The sequence below is a fragment of the Pungitius pungitius genome, chromosome 7 (genome assembly GCF_949316345.1).
Source record: "Pungitius pungitius chromosome 7, fPunPun2.1, whole genome shotgun sequence".
NCBI classification, from domain to species: Eukaryota; Metazoa; Chordata; class Actinopteri; order Perciformes; family Gasterosteidae; genus Pungitius; species Pungitius pungitius.
In genome coordinates, this window is record NC_084906.1 from 7,119,449 (window position 1) to 7,138,861 (window position 19,413).

A 19,413-nucleotide genomic window follows, 5' to 3' on the forward strand; every position below is an offset into this window, starting at 1 on the left:
TCTATGGAGGCCTGGTATAGATAATCACACAACGTCCAACGTGATGAAGGCCTTCTCCACAAACACAACCTTTTCGATGAATCAACACTGCATCCACAGCAACGTCAACGCCTGAATCCAGTTTACCTTCCACCAATCCTTGTTTGTTCCTGCAGCCCACACCTGCTCTCTACCTCTTACCTCGTCCCACTCACATCCGTAGCAAGTCAACAAGTAACCGTGGTAACAATTGACAGGATGTTTCCCATCCAACCGCCCGCTAGAAATAATTAGTGATTTGGAACTATTTGTTCCTGTGCTGCAAATTGTCTTTAATAGAGATGGCAAGGACAGTAGATGTGGGATGTTGATTTCAAAGTGGATGTTAAAATGATTCACTAAAAAAAGAATATTGCTTCATTAAAAGTGCTCTGCTGAGAGGAAGCAGGCAGACTCACATTAAATAACTGGGGTTAGCCTCCCCCCTCATGGGGATTTACCCGTATTACAACTTTATAGAGCTTTATTCAGCTTGTCTACAAAATACACTGATAATGAGAGCGGGTTCATGAGTGAAAAGAATTTTTAAAAAATCATACCAAGAATGTAATTATTTTTACTTGATTAAACTTATTCAGGGATTTCTGCCTATGAGCCTTTACAGATTAAGTCTGGTAACATTCTGCTTTTAAAAGGATTGTCACTCAATCCAAAGCCTGATCTATCTGTGCTTATTTCTTTTTGTAAGTAAAACCAATGAATGAGCCCCACTGGCTGACTTGCTTTATCGCTTATTGCTTTATTGGACTGGATTTATTTTGAATAAAGGGCCAGTCCGGGCAGGAGAGGGCCTTTTGGGTTTATACGTCGCCTTTGATGCCGTCGACCTCTAGCTGCTCCTTGAATAACGTTGTTATGAAAAAGCTGACCTCTGCTGGAGGCGAACGTCATGATACCACAGTCTGAGAAAGGGAGGAGTTAGGGGAGGGGTCTCTAGTTGTTCTGCCAACTCACCCCAAGATGCCACAGAATCCTCCACACTGTCCCTTAAATGCCACAAACACTGCTCTGCTGCTGTGAATAATCACTTTATGTGGATTAATCCGTTCTTAGACGGGGTCACCAATAAAAACATACAGTAACATCTCTAAATCTAATGCACCCCACAGATGGTTTGAGTGATGCAGTGTTCTCTAGCCTGAGGGAGAGTGGATGATTTAAAAGTTGAAAGTTCCCTTCAATATTTGAGACAGCAAACATGAGACCTTGAGTAACCTGTCTCTCCCATGTGATAGATATTGGAGTACACAAGTTGGAACAAGTTGATCCTAAATTCTTATAGTTGTATCATCTTCAACCATGGCAGCAGATACACAACGCACAAAGCAACACGCCACATGGTCAGGCTTGTGGACACTGTGGGATCAGGGTCAAAATACACCATTGTAAATGCTAGATTCACTTTTTGGTCATGTGCGTGTTCTTAACACAATCGCTTTATTGTAGAGAAGGGAATCAAATGTCTAACACAGCAGCCTTTGGTGGGTTTGCTCCTCCAACTGGATTACCCCCAAGGGAAGAGATCCCACTTGACAAACTTTCTCAAAAAGGGAAATAAGCAAAATGTGACCGTGGCTGACATCGTTTTTATCATCGTTTTACTGATCATAACATCAACATTGCGCAATCCTTGGTCTCATGTAGTTGTTGTTTAGGGTTTTAAAATGAAATAAATGTGAGTTGTTTTTGTTTTTGCACGTGGCCGGCCCGGAAGGAAGGACGGGGAGACGGAGGCTGCGCTAGTCACGCTGCAGGAACTCTATTAAAGAACGAAAGGAAGCCCCGGGGAGAGAGGCCCTTTCTTATTGACAGCATAGGAAAGCTGAAAGTTGAATTAGACATTAAACAAGAACACAAGTTTTTCACCGATGAGCTTTTATCTATCTCTACTCCCGACAATCAGGAGGTACCGTATTTTCGCGACTATAAGGCGCACTTAAAATCCTTTTTTTTCTAAAAAAACGGCGCGTGCGCCTTGTAATCCGGAGCGCCGTATATATGGCTCAATTGGTTGATCCATACTGGTTAACGAGGATCCATTGGAGGGAAAGTCTGGTGCCAGCAGCCGCGGTAATTCCAGCTCCAACAGCGTATTGTAACGGACTGTGTTTTCATGTTCTGGAGCGGCGTTGCACTTTACAGAGTTTTGGGATGGTCAGTGAAGGGCGCACTATGTGACGTCACTCATCTTAGTGCCACCTATGGGGACGCGGGAATTGTTGTTGTTTTGGAGAGCGATGGTGTGTTTTTGTTCGGCCGACAGTAGCCTGTTTCTCCACAATAAAACCAGAAGATAAGCACATTGTCCAGAGATTCATTAGCGAGAGTCGCTGCAGTACATTAAAGCTCGTAGTTGGATGTCGGGATCGCGCTGACGGTCCGTCTGTCCCAGCGCTGCCTCTCGGTGCAAGATGCACCAAAGCATTTACCAAGAATGTTTTCATTAATCAAGAAGGAAAGTTGGAGGTTCAGAGATATTGTTAATATCCACATTAACGTTTGAACAACGTTTCCATGGGAGTGAAGAGTTTTCAGAACGCTTAATAACGTTTGATTTAGCACAGCCCGATCTAGTGGATGCATAACGCAGCCCCAGTCAAACGTTTCACTGCAGTTACTTCTATGCGCCTTGTGATCCGGTGCGCTCTATATATGAAAATAGTTCTAAAATTGGCGATTTATTGAAGGTGCGCCTTGTAATTCAGTGCGCCGTATTGTCGCGAAAATACGGTAATTATTGGAGGGTTATTTACATTGCTAATGGTAGCAAACATCAGAGTAAAACAGCGACAGCTGAAATATAAAATTGACAGTCTGATTAAGTGCCTGGTGTCTGTTTTCCTTTCAACTGCTGTCATCCCCCCTGCAACACCTCTACAGCACTTTCAGATCCTCACCCTCCATCGTTTATACTGTGGGAGCTTCTTTTGCTCTCTGATGCAACTTGTTGATCCTGTATGTATAATCTTGTGAACACGCCATCCTTGTTACAATTCCTTTTAGCTTTATGTACCTATATTATGTCATAAAATACAACAAACCGACAGCAGCGTATAGACAAGTAATGATATGCTCTCTCAAACATTTAGTTGTCACGAAGAAATTTATGAAGTATGTTTAGGTAACTAAACGAGAGCTCTTTAGAGACTTTCTACAAGGACAAAACACTCATTCTCTTTGCTTGAATCACACGCCACAGAGTCCCCATTGATGCCCGACTGTGCCTCTAATCCCACCTCGCACAATGTGCCAACACAACGCTGCAGCCCAAACAGCAAAGACAGAGGGGCCGTGATCCTGTAAGAGACCCGAGGCAGACTGGCAGCATACAGCGTGCAAGAAAAACACTTTCAATCACTTTCCTGCCAATAATTAGCAGAAGTATGAATTGCAATTTTTCCATTTCTGTTGGTAAGAGAGAGTTTGACCCATTCAAAATACTTTTCTTGTAAATATGAAATACTGTATTAGTATTACAGGTACAATTTATGGTCACATTGTTAGTTTGCTGTTAGCAAACACAGGCCCGCCGCAGTGGAACGAGGTTGAGGGTGAATAAAGAGAGGTGAGAACAAAGCGCTTACATTCTCAAGGACTAGTAAGAACATCCGTACCTCCTCACAAAGCTGAAGGTGTGTTTCATCCTTCTGTGTGTGTACCCTGCCTGGTAGAGATATTCAGGAATCAGCAATTAGGAAACGTTTATTGCCATAATATGTTGGACATACATGGAAATTGTCTTGGCGGTTGGTGCATGACAGAAGATAGTACAATAATGACGACATAGTGCAGCAATAAGATAAAAATAAAATAAAAGTATAATAAAATATATGCTATGGGTTAGTACGCTAAAGCTATAGCTATGGGTTAGTAAGTTAGAGGAGATAAGATAAAATTAGAAATAAAAATAAAGATAAAGTGCACCATCTAAACAAAGTGACGAGTGACAAGTGAAAGTGACAAAGTGAATGAATGAACATGGGAGTCAGAGTCAGTCAGGGGGGGCCCCGGGCTCTGTTGATGAGCCCGACTGCCGAAGGGAAGAAACTGTTCATGTGGAGGGAGGTCTTAGTCCTGATGGACCTCAACCTCCTGCCGGATGGGAGGGGCACAAACAGTTCATGTCCAGGGTGGGAGGGGTCGGCTACAATCTTTCTGGCCCGCTTCAAGGTCCTGGAAGCGAAGTCCTGGAGAGACGGAAGATTGCAGCCAATCACCCTCTCCGCAGATGACATGCTGCAGCCTGCCCTTGTCCTTGGCTGTGGCTGCAGAGTACCACACAGTGATGGAGGAGCAGAGGATGGACTCGATGATGGCCGTGTAGAAGTGCACCATCATCGTCTTTGGCAGGTTGAATTTCTTCAGCTGCCTCAGGAAGAACATCCTCTGCTGAGCCCTCTTTCACGATGGAGCTGATGTTTAGCTCCCACTTGAGGTCCAGGGTGATGATGGAGCCCAGGAAACGGAAGGAGTCCACTGTGGTGACGGGGGAGTCACACAAGGTGAGGGGGGAAGGTGGGGCTGCGTTCTTCCTGAAGTCCACGACCATCTCCACTGTCTTCAGGGCGTTAAGCTCCAGGTTGTTCTCGCTGCACCACGTCACCAGGTGGTCAGACTCCCACCTGTAAGCGGACTCGTCCCCACCAGAGATCAGTCCAATGAAGGTGGTGTCATCAGCAAACTTCAGGAGCTTGACGGACTGGTGACTGGAGGTGCATTTGTTAAAACACACGCACAGAAGCACATACAAAACAGTAATAGAGGCCAAAGAGGGCCGTACTATTATCGGTACGCTGTGGGACTGACACACCCTGCTTCTGTCTGGGGGTCCCTTTTGGAAGGTGTTGCTCATGGCCAGTCACATTTGCATGTGGTATAAGGTCTGCCGAAAGTGAAGGTCATCCACAACCTCACTACTTTCACTTATACTGTGGTATGTAACACAATTAAATAGTTGTTAACACCCTGCCCTAAAGCTTAACATGCTTCTTTGAATATGATCAAAAATAGCGAAAGCATGCGTTTTTAGGGTATTTTTTTAAACTTATTTTTCTATATCTTTCTTTATCTATATCTATATTTTTATTTTTATAAATGCATGTCCAGTATAACATGCTGCTCCTCGTCTCCTTTGTTTTAATCTTCCAAAGCGGAGCTGGGTCAAAAATGAGAAAGTGAAATATGATCCTTTTTGCCTGCAGCCAGTCTTATGACTTGTCAATTGTAATGGTGTGTACTAAGAACAGACTGTTTCCAGATGACTTCCAGACATGTGCCGAAGTTACAAAAACCTATAAAAAGCTCAATATCCCCCGCTGGGAAGTTCATTTGAAAACAAAAAAGGGATTTTATGAGCTTCAGCAGCACAAAGATAAATCTATGCCTCAGAGGAGATTATGATTGGACGTTGAAAGCGTGTCAAAGGCGTCTTCCCTGTGTCTCATGCCCACTGATTGTTGCATCGCAGGACGCTCAGTCTTGGTGTTAACTTGCAGATCGTGCTGTTTCATTTTTAAAAACTCAATATGAGTAACCTCGACGGCGAGCTAACTCAGAGGGAGCAGCAGTTACTGAAAATCCGGCGCGACAGCGACACAAAGGCAGCCGAACTTGTCAAGATGGAGAAGATGCTGCAGCAGACCAAGAACCTTTTGGACAAGAAGACTGAGTCTGGTTCAGAGAGCCAGGACTTCCAGGAGAACATGGGTCTGTATCGCTATGGGAACACTTAACTTCATGTTACCCTTTATGCTTTAACTGGTGAGTGACTGTTTGCTTTTTCTGGCTTGTCGTAATAGAAGACCTGGAGGAAAGAGTCCGATCCAGCAGACGGCACAGGAGGAACTCCCTCCATCACACACAGATGCTGGAGAGCCAGATGAAGACTGTGAAGGGTGAGTTGGTGGGCACGCTGGACCACCTTCAGGAGCTGAGGAACGTCCTGCGCCGTTCGCAGCAGAAAGCGGAAGAGCGCAAAGCCACCATGGAGAAGCTGGCGGCAGGGCTCAGGTGAAGCAGGTGGCGCAACGAGGCGTCGGCCTTTTTACGAGCTGCAACCCGCCGACGGAGCGTCAGACGCAGACGCTGGGCAGAGATAACATCGAACAGCCATAGGCCCCTGAAGAAGAGGGAAGAGACGTGACCTGCTGCGCTGATCTTCAACCCTTCGCTGTGGTCAGGCCATTGTTTGGCGAGTAAAGTTCAGCCTTTGGTCGTGCTCTCTCACAACCGGCCTCTAACAAACGTCTGAAGTTGCTTCTTCATCCTTTAATTCTCCCTTTTTTGTCCGGGTTATGGGCTTTGTGTTTAAACTCTCTGTGAGTTTTTGATGTCCTCAGTTTTAAATTACATCAAATTACGCACTCATGTTTCTTCTTCAAGTCTGAAATATGCAGCTTGCTCATTTTAGAAGCAACATATATAATGAATATTAGTTTTTTTCTGGCTCGATGCATGCTCATCCCTTTATGAAAAGAAATGACCTTCATGATTCATGACATCTGCATGAATATCAGAACATCTGCATCTAAAGCTGCAGAGATCCCCTCCCTGTTATTGCCAAAATTTTAATGAATTCCTCCCTGCCAATAATAACATAATAGCGTCATTTTTTTTACTTGTGATGTTACTAAATTGTTAGCATTGGATTTAGTTTTTTGGCCCGTGCATGCATGTGCACATTCATGATTTGCGATCAACAGTCGGGAGTAAAATGTGTCTTTTAAATGAATCCTGAGATGTGACCATTAAATTGCTTCGACTGGCTCTGGGATCATTGGCTTTTGTCTGTTTCCAGCGGTGAGTCAGCTGAAGACTGTGTTTGTTCCTTCCCTGTGGCTGAGACGTGATCACATAAATCTTGTTTCACACAGCCTCACACCGTGTGAGACTCTTGTTCACTGACCCTGACATGTACATTTTCAGCTGTGATTATAACACCATGTCAAGGGGAAGACTGCTCATTACGCACAGCCAGGGGTGTAAAAATAGACACCCTCACTTACAAGTCTCACAAGGGACTCATTTTGCCATCTCAGAAGGACACAGTGTTTACAGGGGTTTTGATGTATGAGAAAATGCAAACCCATCTCAGTCCGTTTCTTTTGTTTGCTTATTGTACAATAACCATCAATAAACAAAAATATAACTAAAGGAGTGATATACTGTACAACCATGCAATGACTGCTTTTATATTACGTCAAAGCTCATTTTATTAAACAAAACCAGTTATGAACCTTATACATTGTTGTGAACTTTTTTTTTTGTTGTAAAATGTTGATCTGCAAAATGTAGGAAATAGTGTTACAGTGGGAACTATTCCTCCACACATATTGTGATGTTTTTATTCTGTCAGTAATGTACAGCTAATGTTGAGTTATTGTGCCGCTGTGTGTTTACTATGGATTTCTTATTCAGCTGTTTTAATTCTTTCATCATCATCATTATTCTTTTCATCTGTTTGTCACAATCTCCTATTACTTCCTTGGTCATTAGATTGAAAGTGAGAAGTGCAGGAGGTTCCCTAGGAGAACCTCATTGTAGAATCGTTCAATGAACGTGTTCAGGCACAACAAAGTTTTTATCCTGCAGGTAGATAAACGTTTGAATTTTACTTTGGTCACATGACTCCATCCCCACAACGTCTAGAGCCTCTCAGGCAGGGGCGGATGGTGTATAGGGGCGATTTGGGCAACGCCCCACCAACTGGGAGAAAGAGGAGGGGGTTCAACAAATTCTATCACAGCAAAAGTATTTTTCAGTGTTCTAGACATATTATCTGTCATTGTCCCTCCACCGACCACCAAAGAATCATCCAGGTAGGAAGGTCTTATCATGAACGACACCGGTCGTAGCGGATGGCCTGCGAGCGCTGAACCTCGACTCTTTGTCTCTCCTCAGGACCACTCAAGGTCGCCCCCCTGGAGTGTGCTGGTGCTTCGCGGGGGCCAAGGGACACGCCGTCGTCTCCTTGTCGCATCCCATCGAGGTCAGGCACGTCACGATTGGTCACATCACAAAAAGACAGTCACTCACCGGGGAAATCAACAGTGTGCCAAGGGAGTTCTCCGCCTACGTAAGTTAGAAGCTTTCCTGGACGCGTCCCGCCTGCTCGGCGCAGTTGTTCCGTCCCTAAAAAAAAGTATTTTTTTCCGTCTTCTCCAGGGATTGGTGCACAACAACGACGAAGGCATCCCCCTGGGGAGCTTCGCGTACAGCAAGAACGGCCTGAGCTCCCAGACCTTTGAGCTGCCCGTGAGTGTGTCAGAGGTCAAGCAGCGCAGCACTCATGACCTCTGCTATAACAGACTGAGGTGGAGTCGCAACCTGAACCAGGTCTGCATCTCCGCCACGAAGCGCGACGCCCTTCATTCACGTGTGTGTCTCTCTCGTCTCTGACCAGGTCGCAGTCAAAGATGTCTTCAGCCACGTCAAGCTGGAGATAAAGACAAACTGGGGAAATGATGACCAACGTGTCTCTGCATGGGTAACCGGTGTCTGGTTAGGGTGTAGAAGGTCGACCAACCCTGAACGGTTTTCTCCAGGTTCTCCGGTTCACCTTCATACCCAACAATTTTGGGTTTACAAAAAAAAAAATGTATCGTTCAATGAACGTGTTCAGGCACAACACAAGGGTCGGATAAATGCATTGAACAAATCCAAAACTGGATGCGCCAGAATTTTCTTCAATAAAAAAACAGTAGTAAACATTTGAGGGTCGAGGACAAACGCTCAAGAGTCAGCGCTCAGCTTCAATCACTGATGTTAAAAAAAACACACATCAAGCCAGAAGTCAAGTATAGATTCAAATCTCAACCTGAACAGCCATATGAAGACAATTACAAAATCAGCCTACTGTTAAAATATTAAGGATTAGAGGACTTATGTCTCAACAGGATTCGGAAACCCTTGTCCATGCGTTCATCTTCAGCAGACTCGACTGCTTTGGCCGTGTGTTTACAGACGCCTGCAGCTGCCCTCACTGGGACCAGGAAAGTGGATCACATCACGCCAGTTCTGAGGCCGTTACACTGGCTTCTTGTCCAGCAAGAAAATGCACTTTAAAACCCTGCTGTTGGCTCATAATGCATGGTTTAGGGTCAAAGTACACATCTGACTTGCTTCTACCTCCGAATCATCCCGACCCCTCAGGTCATCTGGGACGAGTCAGAACAAAACCCAGAGAATCAGCTTCTGTTCTTCTGCTCCACATATCTGCAGTAAACCCTCAGAAAGCTGCAGCTCTGCTGAGACTCCCAGAGGCTTCAAATTAAGACTGAAGACTTTTCTGTTTGCTGCTGCCTTTAATTGACAATTTACTAGTGTATTTTATTTTCTAAACTGCCCTGAAAGTTCTGTTCTATTTTAGCTTTTTTATTGTTTTATTGTCTGTTTTAAATGTTTAAATCCATTTCCTTAACTTAAGATTTATCTGACTTGTCGCACTTGATTCAAATGTGTGTAATCCCAGGTTTGGCACCAATGGGATTCTGTCAAAATGAAAAGTGTATTTACACTGATTTAGTAAAAAAAACAACGTAATCATGACATCCTGCTAGTGCAGTGTCCTCCACCTTTCAGGTTCAGCGCAGGTGTTTATGGGGTTGATGTATAAATGAGTCGGCAAGAGGTTATTTGAGGCCTGCCAGCAAGCTTGCATTCTGATGCATTCAAGGACAAGGGAGAGAAAACCGGTTAATCTGCCTTATTGTAGCAACAGCCTCCTCTAAACGATTTTCTGCTGCCATGTTGCTTATGTGTTTGCATGTGCACAATAAACCCACTGTAAGAACACACAAAGCAGATTTAATAGAATGTTGAATTTTTTGTGTAAGAAGGAAATAATGATATTCATGTGCCCAAGATGCTGCAACAATGTAGCAACATTCGTAAAAAAGACTCTTCATCTTGATTTCCTTCGTCTCCGAACAAGGTTTTATTTCTCAATTTATGCAAAAGTCTCATAACCGCGATAGTAATTGCAGATACTAATGAGGTATTTAAGGTGAGTACGTTGTCAGGAAATATGGCTATTCAATGGGGAATTACCCTGTCACCCTAAAGTTCAATCTCCAGAAACTGGATCTACTTTTTACTTTCTTTCATTCGCCTTGTAAGGCAGTCTTTCTTTTGGCCGAAACCAAATGATTATTCTGTCTGCTTAATGTCTTTGCAAGGATATTTTCACAAATGCACACTGTGCAACATAAATCCACTCAGGATAGAAAATGCTTCAATATCCCGAGTGAGTCCGCCCCACTCACCTTGCCTTCGCCCTTGCGTCACAGTGCTCATGTCGGGTTATTGCTTTCCTTGACTGTATCCTGCTTAAATCCAATATACATTAAAAGTAACCCCAGTTAAATGAAGGACCAGGCTTTATAATGGGCCCCATGGGGGATTGCAGATAATCCAGGAATAATAATGTAAATATAGATAAATGAAAGACACATGACTTTTATTGCTTTATTTAAAGTTCAATATTTTCTGAAACACATTCATTTTCTTTCTGGACACTTGATAATTGATGACTGGTACCCTTCCATCATCGGGACACAGTTAACGTATCCTAAATTAGCATAACGTCTTAAACAAGGAGCCAACAGCTGGATTGGTTTTCAACCTAACAGCATCTAAATGTCACGCATTAACACGTTATACACATCGTGTGTTTAAATCAAACTCTCATATTTGCATTCTGGGTTTGCTGTTTCCCCTCCATTCCTGCTGGACTGCATATTAGAAGGGGACAAAGTCACAGTGAAGTCCCCTATTGATTCGTGGACACTGCTCTTAAGCTTACAGTTTGGCATTTTTTGTTAATGCCAAATATATTTATCCTCACAACCAGAATTGAGATGAGAGGGTTGAACTAAATACGACCTATAACGCTGACTAATGAACATTTCATGTGACCAAAATGTTTCATGAACATAAAAGGGTTAAAAACAAATGAGGAAACTCTTTGGTAGAGACCTGTCAATCAAAAAGTAGCCATGCCCAAAGCATACGTTGCTTCATTGTGTATTCTTCTCTAAAAGGAACCAAAATGTATTGAAGAACACTTGAAACTATAGAGATTGAGACCAAGATTGTTCAAGCCAGAAAGTGCTGTATGCTGCTCGTCTTCATGTGATATTTTCCTTCCTATGCTGATATCCGGCAACGCCCTGTGCTACATGCTACATCCATTTTATGCACGCACAAGCTGGAACAGGTAGCCCGAAGCTGGCAGCTTTTTCATTGTTGGGCCACATTTAAGACTGTGCGTGTGCACTTATGTGTTTGGTCTTGTGGAGGCACATTGGTATGTCCCAGACAATGAGCGTGTAGCTGTGTTTACACTACTCAACGAGGCAGAATGTGCTGATGCAGCTCTGACCGAAGGATTAATGGACCCAGCCCTAAACTGGGGCGACCTCCAGGGCTGAGGGAGAGATTTGTGCCTGAACTCCGTGTCCAGCTGCCACATGGTTGTAGGAGGGGGTCACACAAGAACAAAGGTCTCTTCAGGTTGTGTTACAGACCTTGGTTTAGGTGCAAGTTATTCCTGCAGCGCTATAATGTCTGATCAACTATGCCACCCGATAAGAAGAGTGTGTGGCACAGTGTTCACATTATATTGGATCTAAATTATTCTGCAGCTTTCATTCCCTCTGTGGCTACAATTTGACTATCTTTGGGTGGAGCAGGCTTACAGTCCCTCCTTGTTTCCGCTCATCACAGTAAGCTCAAATCATGAATAATACTTACACCTAAATGTCTACAATAGTTTGTAAACAGATCGAGTATTAGGGATTTAAATGGCAATATTGTTAGATCAAAACACTAACGATAATGTTTTAGCCATGCTTGGGTTTTAGTTGGCTGTCAGATTTGATTTTTAATCTAGCCTTGCATGAGGCTACATAATGTTTCCCTATTTGGCAGCTCTTCTTTAAAGTGGGTGGGTTGGGTCGGGTTGCAGCTGGCCACGCCTCACCTTTTCAACGCGGATGTGTCTCTGCACTATATATCAGACTTGAGCACAGACAATCGGGGCGGAAACCTGGACGTGCAGCTGTTCAGTAGTACCCTGTTCTTCTCAACCAGCATCTACCTTCTCTCCTCACCAGGTAATGTCAAGTTGTTGATTGTCTGCACCTTTAGAATGCTATGAAAAGCTCTCCTAAACTATTCAGATGGGTACGTAGGAAGTAATGACTAAATGCTAGTTTTACCTATTGCAACAAGTGTTCAACAAGTTGCATTGAAGGACGCTTGATAGTTGATGCTACATTTCTACTGCTATGTAATAAATACTAATGCTAAGTTGTGTTTTCTCTCGTGCATGGTTGATATTCTTTGCATACATTAATTTTCTCCCCACGTTCATCTGTAACGCCTCGGTAGCCTCATGAGGGGTTTTCTGATTACTCATTCTTCTCACCTGTATCCAATCTCCAGCCCTGGGTGTTTCCCTCTGACAACCCCACCCATATAAACTTACACACTTCCCACGTTCCCTTGTTAGATTGTAGTTGTTCTTCCTCGCGAGAGCGCTTATACATTAAGGTGTAGTTCTTCCAAAGCGGGTAAACAACCCACACGACTCACTTGGACTTGTTTGCTTGATCCCCTGTGTTGACATCAAGCTGTCCCTTGAGTCTCAGGCCCTGCAGTAACACGCAGCAAGAATTACAATTAATCAACTCTTTATTACAGACTCAAGGTCCAGATGGTACAATAAGAGTAAATACATATATATAAAAAAAAATACAAACAGGGTCACAAGCTGAGTACATAGATTTACAAAGGCCTTATGAACAGACAACTGTACCAATATCTCCAAAATTGGGACTGGTAGCGTGTAGTGCTAAACTTTCTATTTGACAAAGCCAGGATCATTACATTTTCAGAGATGTTAAACCCGGCAGATACATTTAGATTTCTTAATACAGCTTTGAAAGTGTTAACAAACATTTCACTGGCACTACACCATCTAGGCCTCTTTAACAATATTCGCATGCCATCATTATAAGCTACTCTTTGCAGAGACAGGTTTTGTTACTTTGGACTTTGAGCAGCGGCTTTTGAGGCCCCAAAAAATGCTTTTGCGGTGAGTGTAGAGGACACGCCTTTCCTGATGGATCAGGTGATTTTTTTTTTCTCACCACTTTAAACCAACGGTCGTCTGCTAATTACATGGAACCTGTATTACATGTTAAGCAGCAACTTATGCACAGTGAATACATTAAAAACCTTTTGTTCAGAGATGAAGAGTATTTTGCTTTATTTTTAAGCAAATGGGAGTTAAAACCCTGCTGATTGACTTATGAATGATTGGTGATGCACCCAATTACTCAGGTTGAGATGATGATATAAAACTTGAGACAATGCTTTCATGGTTAACAAGGTTTCTTTCTGCTATTTTTCATCAAAACATTTCTGTCTGCCAGAAATCTGTATTAAACTATTTCAACACTCTGTTTTTCATTTCCTAAATTTCCTGTTAGCCTACTTAAATATCCCCAAACCTATAGGAAGTTTATGAACAGAAAAAGAGCAGCAAATCTTCACATTTCTGAAGAATGTTTTACATTTGTGCTTGAAAAGAGACTTCAATTTCCAGTTCTCATTCCGATAACCCTTTGATCCCTGTGTGAAGCTGTAACAGTACACCAGCACCAGTGTTCTAACACATCTGTCCTTGCTGTGCCTGATGGGTTACTTGCTAATGAAGACATGCCTTCCCTCAGACCCAGAGCACTATGGCGTTACACAAGGAGTTTGAGGCCGCAGGGAAGAAGCCCGGCCTGCAAGTGTGGCGTATTGAGAAAATGGACTTGGCACCCGTCCCTCCTGAACTCCATGGCAATTTCTTCACCGGAGACTCCTACATAGTGCTCCACACAACCCGTGCTCCTTCTTACAACATTCACTCCTGGTTAGGTATTGAACTTCACCTGCAAGAAGTCTCTGGCTCATAATATAATTAAACCCCCATCATTGTTCAGTCAATGCTTTCATTTTTTTAAAAATCTCTTCTGTTTGTTTTTTTAACCGTTAAACCGAAGGTGAAGAAGCTTCCCAGGATGAGAAGGGGTGTGCTGCCATCTTCATGACCCAACTGGACACCCACATGAAAGGAGCCCCAATTCAGTTCACTGAGTATCAAAACAACGAGTCCCTCACTTTTCTTGGGTACTTCAAGTCTGGCATCAAATACAAGGTGAAATATGCTATGAACACTGTGTTCTTTTCATGGTAAATCAAAGCCGTAAAATAGGCCAAAACAAAAACCATGTGACGTTTTAAGAAAGATCAGGACGGAAGAACTGAAAAAACTGCGTGGAATGAGTCATGTAATGGAGTGCAGGAGTTTGAAGAGAATTTATAGAGGTAGGTTTTGAGGGCTTGTTTGAATGAAGGAAGGTGCAGCAGCTGAGAAGGACCTGTCGCCCCAGGTCCGGGGCTTGTACCAATAAAAAAAAACAGACAAAGCCAATGGAGTGACCTGAAGGGCGTTTTTTAAAGTGTTGCAAGTTTTTATGCGAGTTGGGTTTTGTTGCTTTTTCAAGTTTTCAGCCAAAGATTTCCACTAGCTGGCAAACAAGGATAGGAGAAACTCTTTTTCTGATGTCGCAACACCAGAAACAGAAAACCAACTACCTCCAGTGTTTTAGTTTAGTATTGAAAAAGGGGGAAATACCAATTGGAAATTATAATAATAATCCAGACATCTTTTTTTCTTAATCTTTGTAAATCAACATGCCACCATGCAGCCACAGTGTAATGTAATCTCACCATTTTCACCATATTCTCTCTAACTTTATTCTTGTCAAAGAAAGGGGGAGTGGCCTCAGGCTTCAAGCACGTTGTGACCAATGAGGCAAACATCCAACGTCTGCTGCATGTCAAAGGTCGTCGGATAATCCGAGCCACTGAGGTTTCCATGACATGGGATAGCTTCAACAAAGGAGACTGCTTCATCATCGAGCTGGGAAAGGTAATCAGGAAGAACCAGAAAGCCAGGAAGCCATTTGTGTTGGACTGAAATAGTGCAGGCTTAAGTTAATAGCGTCTTTCTTTTTCTCCCAGCTCATCTACCACTGGTCCGGCAGTGAATGCAACTTCTTTGAGCGCCTGAAGAGCACTGAGATTGCCATTGCAATCCGCGATAACGAGCGACAAGGTCGTGGTGAGCTGAAAATGATTGATGAAGGCTCCGAGCCGGAAGATGTCATTGAAGTGAGCTTCATTTCAATATCTAAATTTAATATTTATTTTTGGGAAGCAAGGAAGAAATTGAGTTCAACGTTGCAATCTGTGTTTGTGTGTTTATTTGTAGGTGCTTGGACCCAAGCCTGACCTGCCTTCAGGAACCTCTGATAGTGATGTGCAAACCGACACGCGGAACAAGAACCAGGCCTCCCTCTATCTGGTAAATCCGTGCAAATAGTGCATTGCAAATATTCGTATGTTGACTATTCGGGTGATGAATATATATGTTGTTATCATCTCTCTGCTTCCTAGGTTTCAAATGCTGGTGGTTCCATGACGAGCACTATGGTAGCAGATAAAACCCCATTCAAACAAGCCATGCTCTCCAACAGTGAATGCTACATCCTGGACAATGGAGGAGACAACAGGATATTTGTCTGGAAAGGTTGGATAGAGACAGACATTTGTCCATTTCTGCAACATCTTCTCATTTGGATCCTTCTGTTTTGTGTATTCATCAATGCTTAAACCGCTCAAAAACATGACTCGTCCATATTTTTGACTAATGTTTGTTGTCTTTCACCACTGTGTCACATCCCAAACTCCAGGCAGCGCTGCAAATAAAGAAGAGCGCAATGCAGCACTGACTACTGCAAACCAGTTCATCAAAGACAAAAATTACTCCCCAATTACCCAGGTGATATGGCAACGTAGTAAAAAGTTTACCAGGCTACCAGAAGTTCTTCCTCCTAATCTGTCTCTCTGTTCAAGCCTGACCCCCTGTCTGCCTCTCCACAGATCCAGATACTGCCAGCGGGGGGCGAGACCACGCTTTTCAAGCAGTTCTTCTTCAACTGGTTGGACAAGGAAGAGACCACCGGCCCGAGCAAGGCCTACACCATCGGCAGCATCGCCAAGGTCAAACAGATTCCCTTCGACGCCTCAAAACTCCACGGCGACGACAGCATGGCCGCCCAGCACGGCATGGTGGACGATGGCTCCGGCAAAGTCAAGGTATGGTAACCTGCCGGTAACTGGCTGGATATGCGTTGATTCAGACGTTAACGTGGAGGTGTGACAATGGTCACTTATTGTAAGTCGCTTTGGATAAAAGCGTCAGCTAAATGACATGTAATATAATGTAATGTAATGGTCGGTATCTAGATCTGGCGCGTGGAAGGAGGAGATAAAGTACCCGTTGACCCATCCACCTATGGACAGTTCTATGGAGGCGACTGTTACCTGGTGCTGTACTCTTACAACTCGGGAGGCAGAGAGAAGCATATCATCTACACCTGGTGAGTACACATGGCCGGAGCAACTTGTTAGAAAATGGTTTTGGGCCTCTACTGGCCACCATTTATTTAGATACATGCAATAGCGCTTCTGTATGTATAATATCATGTATATGTCAGTACTATTTCATTATATGTATATATAATATAGTTATTGTTTTTGTTATTTTTTTATTACTGGTATTTATAAATGTTTTGATCTTTTTTTAACTTTCTCTGTGTGCACGTTACCCCTTTGCTTCTGTGATTTCCCCCTGCTGGACAAATTAAATATTATTATCTATCTTAAATATATCAACAACAAAACAAATTCTAAATGAGACACAGATATTGTCCCAACTTCCCAATTTCAAGCCTCGCCTTGCTTGCCCGCAGTGCAAAGGATGAAAAGAAAAGGTTCCCAAGTCCAACCATGTTTTATACCATATAAATGTGAAATAAAGACATTGATTGCTAGGACAATTGACCTGCTTTTCACATCTAGCAGTCAATATAACCATTGATTTTGCTTGATGGTTAATTCATTTTTGAATAAATGATGCCTTTGCATTCTTTAGGCAAGGGAAAAAGTGCACTAAGGATGAACTGACTGCTTCAGCCTTTCTCACCGTCCGATTGGACGACTCCATGGGTGGCGCAGCTACCCAGGTAAGACCGTAAAGAAACTCAGTATGATAACTCTTTTTTTTCTTTGAAGGTATAGTTCTTGCAAAAAACAGCCACATGGTTAATGAGAAGGTTGATACCACTCACATAAAAGGACATTACGAGTGAAGCTGGAGCCGGCAGCCAGTTAGCTTTGCATAAATGCTGGAAACATTGGGAGACACCAAGCCTTGTTCTAATGGATGAGCTTTTGAGGTGCTGGTAGGACTATTATGCTATGCGAAGCAAATCAGCTGTAGCTTCATCTCACCAAGAGTGGTATCATCTTGTCATCTCACTCTCAGCCATACAGAAAATGGGCAAATTACTCCCTTAATGTCTTGCTCTAACATATGTATAGCGCCAATGACTCCCACAGGTTGTCCTCATACCTGTTGGCTAAGCTGCTTTGTCTTGATAGATCCGTGTCACTCAGGGACAAGAACCCCCTCACCTTGTGAGCGTGTTTAAAGCTAACCCTCTGGTGGTCCACCTGGGCGGGACATCCCGTGAGTCTGGTGAGAGCAAGCCCGGCAGCACTCGTCTCTTCCACATCCGCCGGAGCTCCACCAAAGCCACGCGGGCTGTTGAGGTCAGTTTGGTTCAGCACATTGATCTCAGCTGACGCTTCACGAGGGACTCACACCATTCTCCCTCCTTTTGTGTTTGGCGGAATCGCAGGTGGTGCCCACTGCCTCTTCTCTCAACACCAACGACGTGTTTGTGCTGAAGTCGCCCACTTCCCTGTTCATGTGGGTCGGGAAGGGAGCGACACCGGAGGAGAAGGCTGCTGCCAAGTATGTCGCCGGCCTGCTTGGAGGAGCTGCCACTGAGGTGGAGGAGAGCAAGGAGCCAGGTGAGCTGCCGGGGAGGGGGGAGGGGGGGGGGGGGGGGGGGCATAAAACACTGTAGTGTAAAATGGACAAATTGACATTCGTCCTTGTTGTCAGCTGGTTTCTGGACAGCACTCGGTGGGAAGAAGGACTACCAGACCTCCGTGGCCCTGCAGAAGACAGTTAAGCCTCCAAGGCTGTTTGGCTGTTCCAACAAGACCGGCAGGCTGATAGTGAGTATCTTGAGTTAATGTGTAAATGAAGAGATGCTGGTTGTTTGTTTAATGTGGATGCGTTTCTCTTACCTGTGTTATCTGAATGAATCATATAGCCACTTCACAAATATGCACTTCTCTATATTTAGGCAGAGGAGGTGCCTGGAGAATTCACACAGATTGATCTGGCACCCGACGATGTCATGATTCTGGACACCGGGAATCAGGTGGGCTGCCAATCGCTTTGGAACAAACAATTCAGTGTGATCTCTCGCTCTATTTTTCCTTTTTTATTGCTGCAATATGCATAAATCTATTTGGTTTCTCTTCCGCCAGGTCTTTGTTTGGGTTGGAAGCGAGGCCAATGAGACAGAGAAAACTGGATCTCTCAATATTGGTAAGACAAACAGAACTATTAAAGATGATGAGAAGTGACATTAGATACTTTTATTTAAGGAATGCATTGTCCTTTTCATTTCAGCTGAACAATATTTGAATAAGGACCCGTCTGGGCGCCGTGGAGTCCCCATCGCCACTATTAAACTGGGGAATGAGCCGCCCTCCTTCACCGGCTGGTTCCACGCCTGGGACCCAGAGATGTGGGGGAAGGACGACGCCCAGCGCCTGCAAGACCTTATCGCAAAGTAGAAGTGGAACACCATGACGCTGCAAGAAAACCTGCATAGACTCATTACTTTTTGTATGTCTTGACTTTAAACGTTAACAAACCATTAGATATTATGAGCTTAGCATGCTCTGTCTGGATGAAGGTGCATTAAAAGTTTCCCTACATTTGGCTGCACTGATGTTTTCAGCACATAAACTTTATCTTTCCAAACACACAATATCTATAATACTAACAATAACTCATTTATTTGTACATGCTGTGTTTTCATACTGTCTTATGCGTTCGAATGAGAACTGTTTAGGATCCAGTTGTGCACTATTTCTCCCCAAATTCACAGATCATCATGTATGAGAATGTTTTTCTGTTTTTCGACAAATCCATTTTACAGCCTAGCTTGCAAAAAATATATAGATTGAGGAATTCTTAATTTGAAATAAAAACAATAAAGATTTTAGAAGATTCTCTGATTGGATATCTTTATTTAAACAAGACCTGCTTTTTCAGCCAAATCTTTTGAGTCAACTCACGGTCTCCAGAGCAATAAACTTGTTATCATG

At 43.5% G+C, this 19,413-nt stretch overlaps 1 protein-coding gene across 1 annotated transcript; it reads left to right on the forward strand.

The window, feature by feature from the left end:
* The first annotated feature begins 12,018 nt into the window (after positions 1–12,018).
* Positions 12,019–19,318, forward strand: LOC119216293 (scinderin-like). The gene is made up of 17 exons (XM_037468988.2): positions 12,019–12,152; positions 13,776–13,968; positions 14,094–14,248; positions 14,864–15,025; positions 15,118–15,267; positions 15,368–15,460; positions 15,553–15,685; positions 15,849–15,937; positions 16,039–16,254; positions 16,405–16,538; positions 17,093–17,183; positions 17,602–17,772; positions 17,862–18,036; positions 18,131–18,246; positions 18,378–18,455; positions 18,565–18,625; positions 18,710–19,318. The coding sequence occupies exons 2-17, from the start codon at positions 13,788–13,790 to the stop codon at positions 18,874–18,876; spliced, it is 2,172 nt and encodes a 723-aa protein (XP_037324885.2). The 5' UTR covers positions 12,019–12,152; positions 13,776–13,787; the 3' UTR covers positions 18,877–19,318.
* The last annotated feature ends 95 nt before the right edge of the window (positions 19,319–19,413 follow it).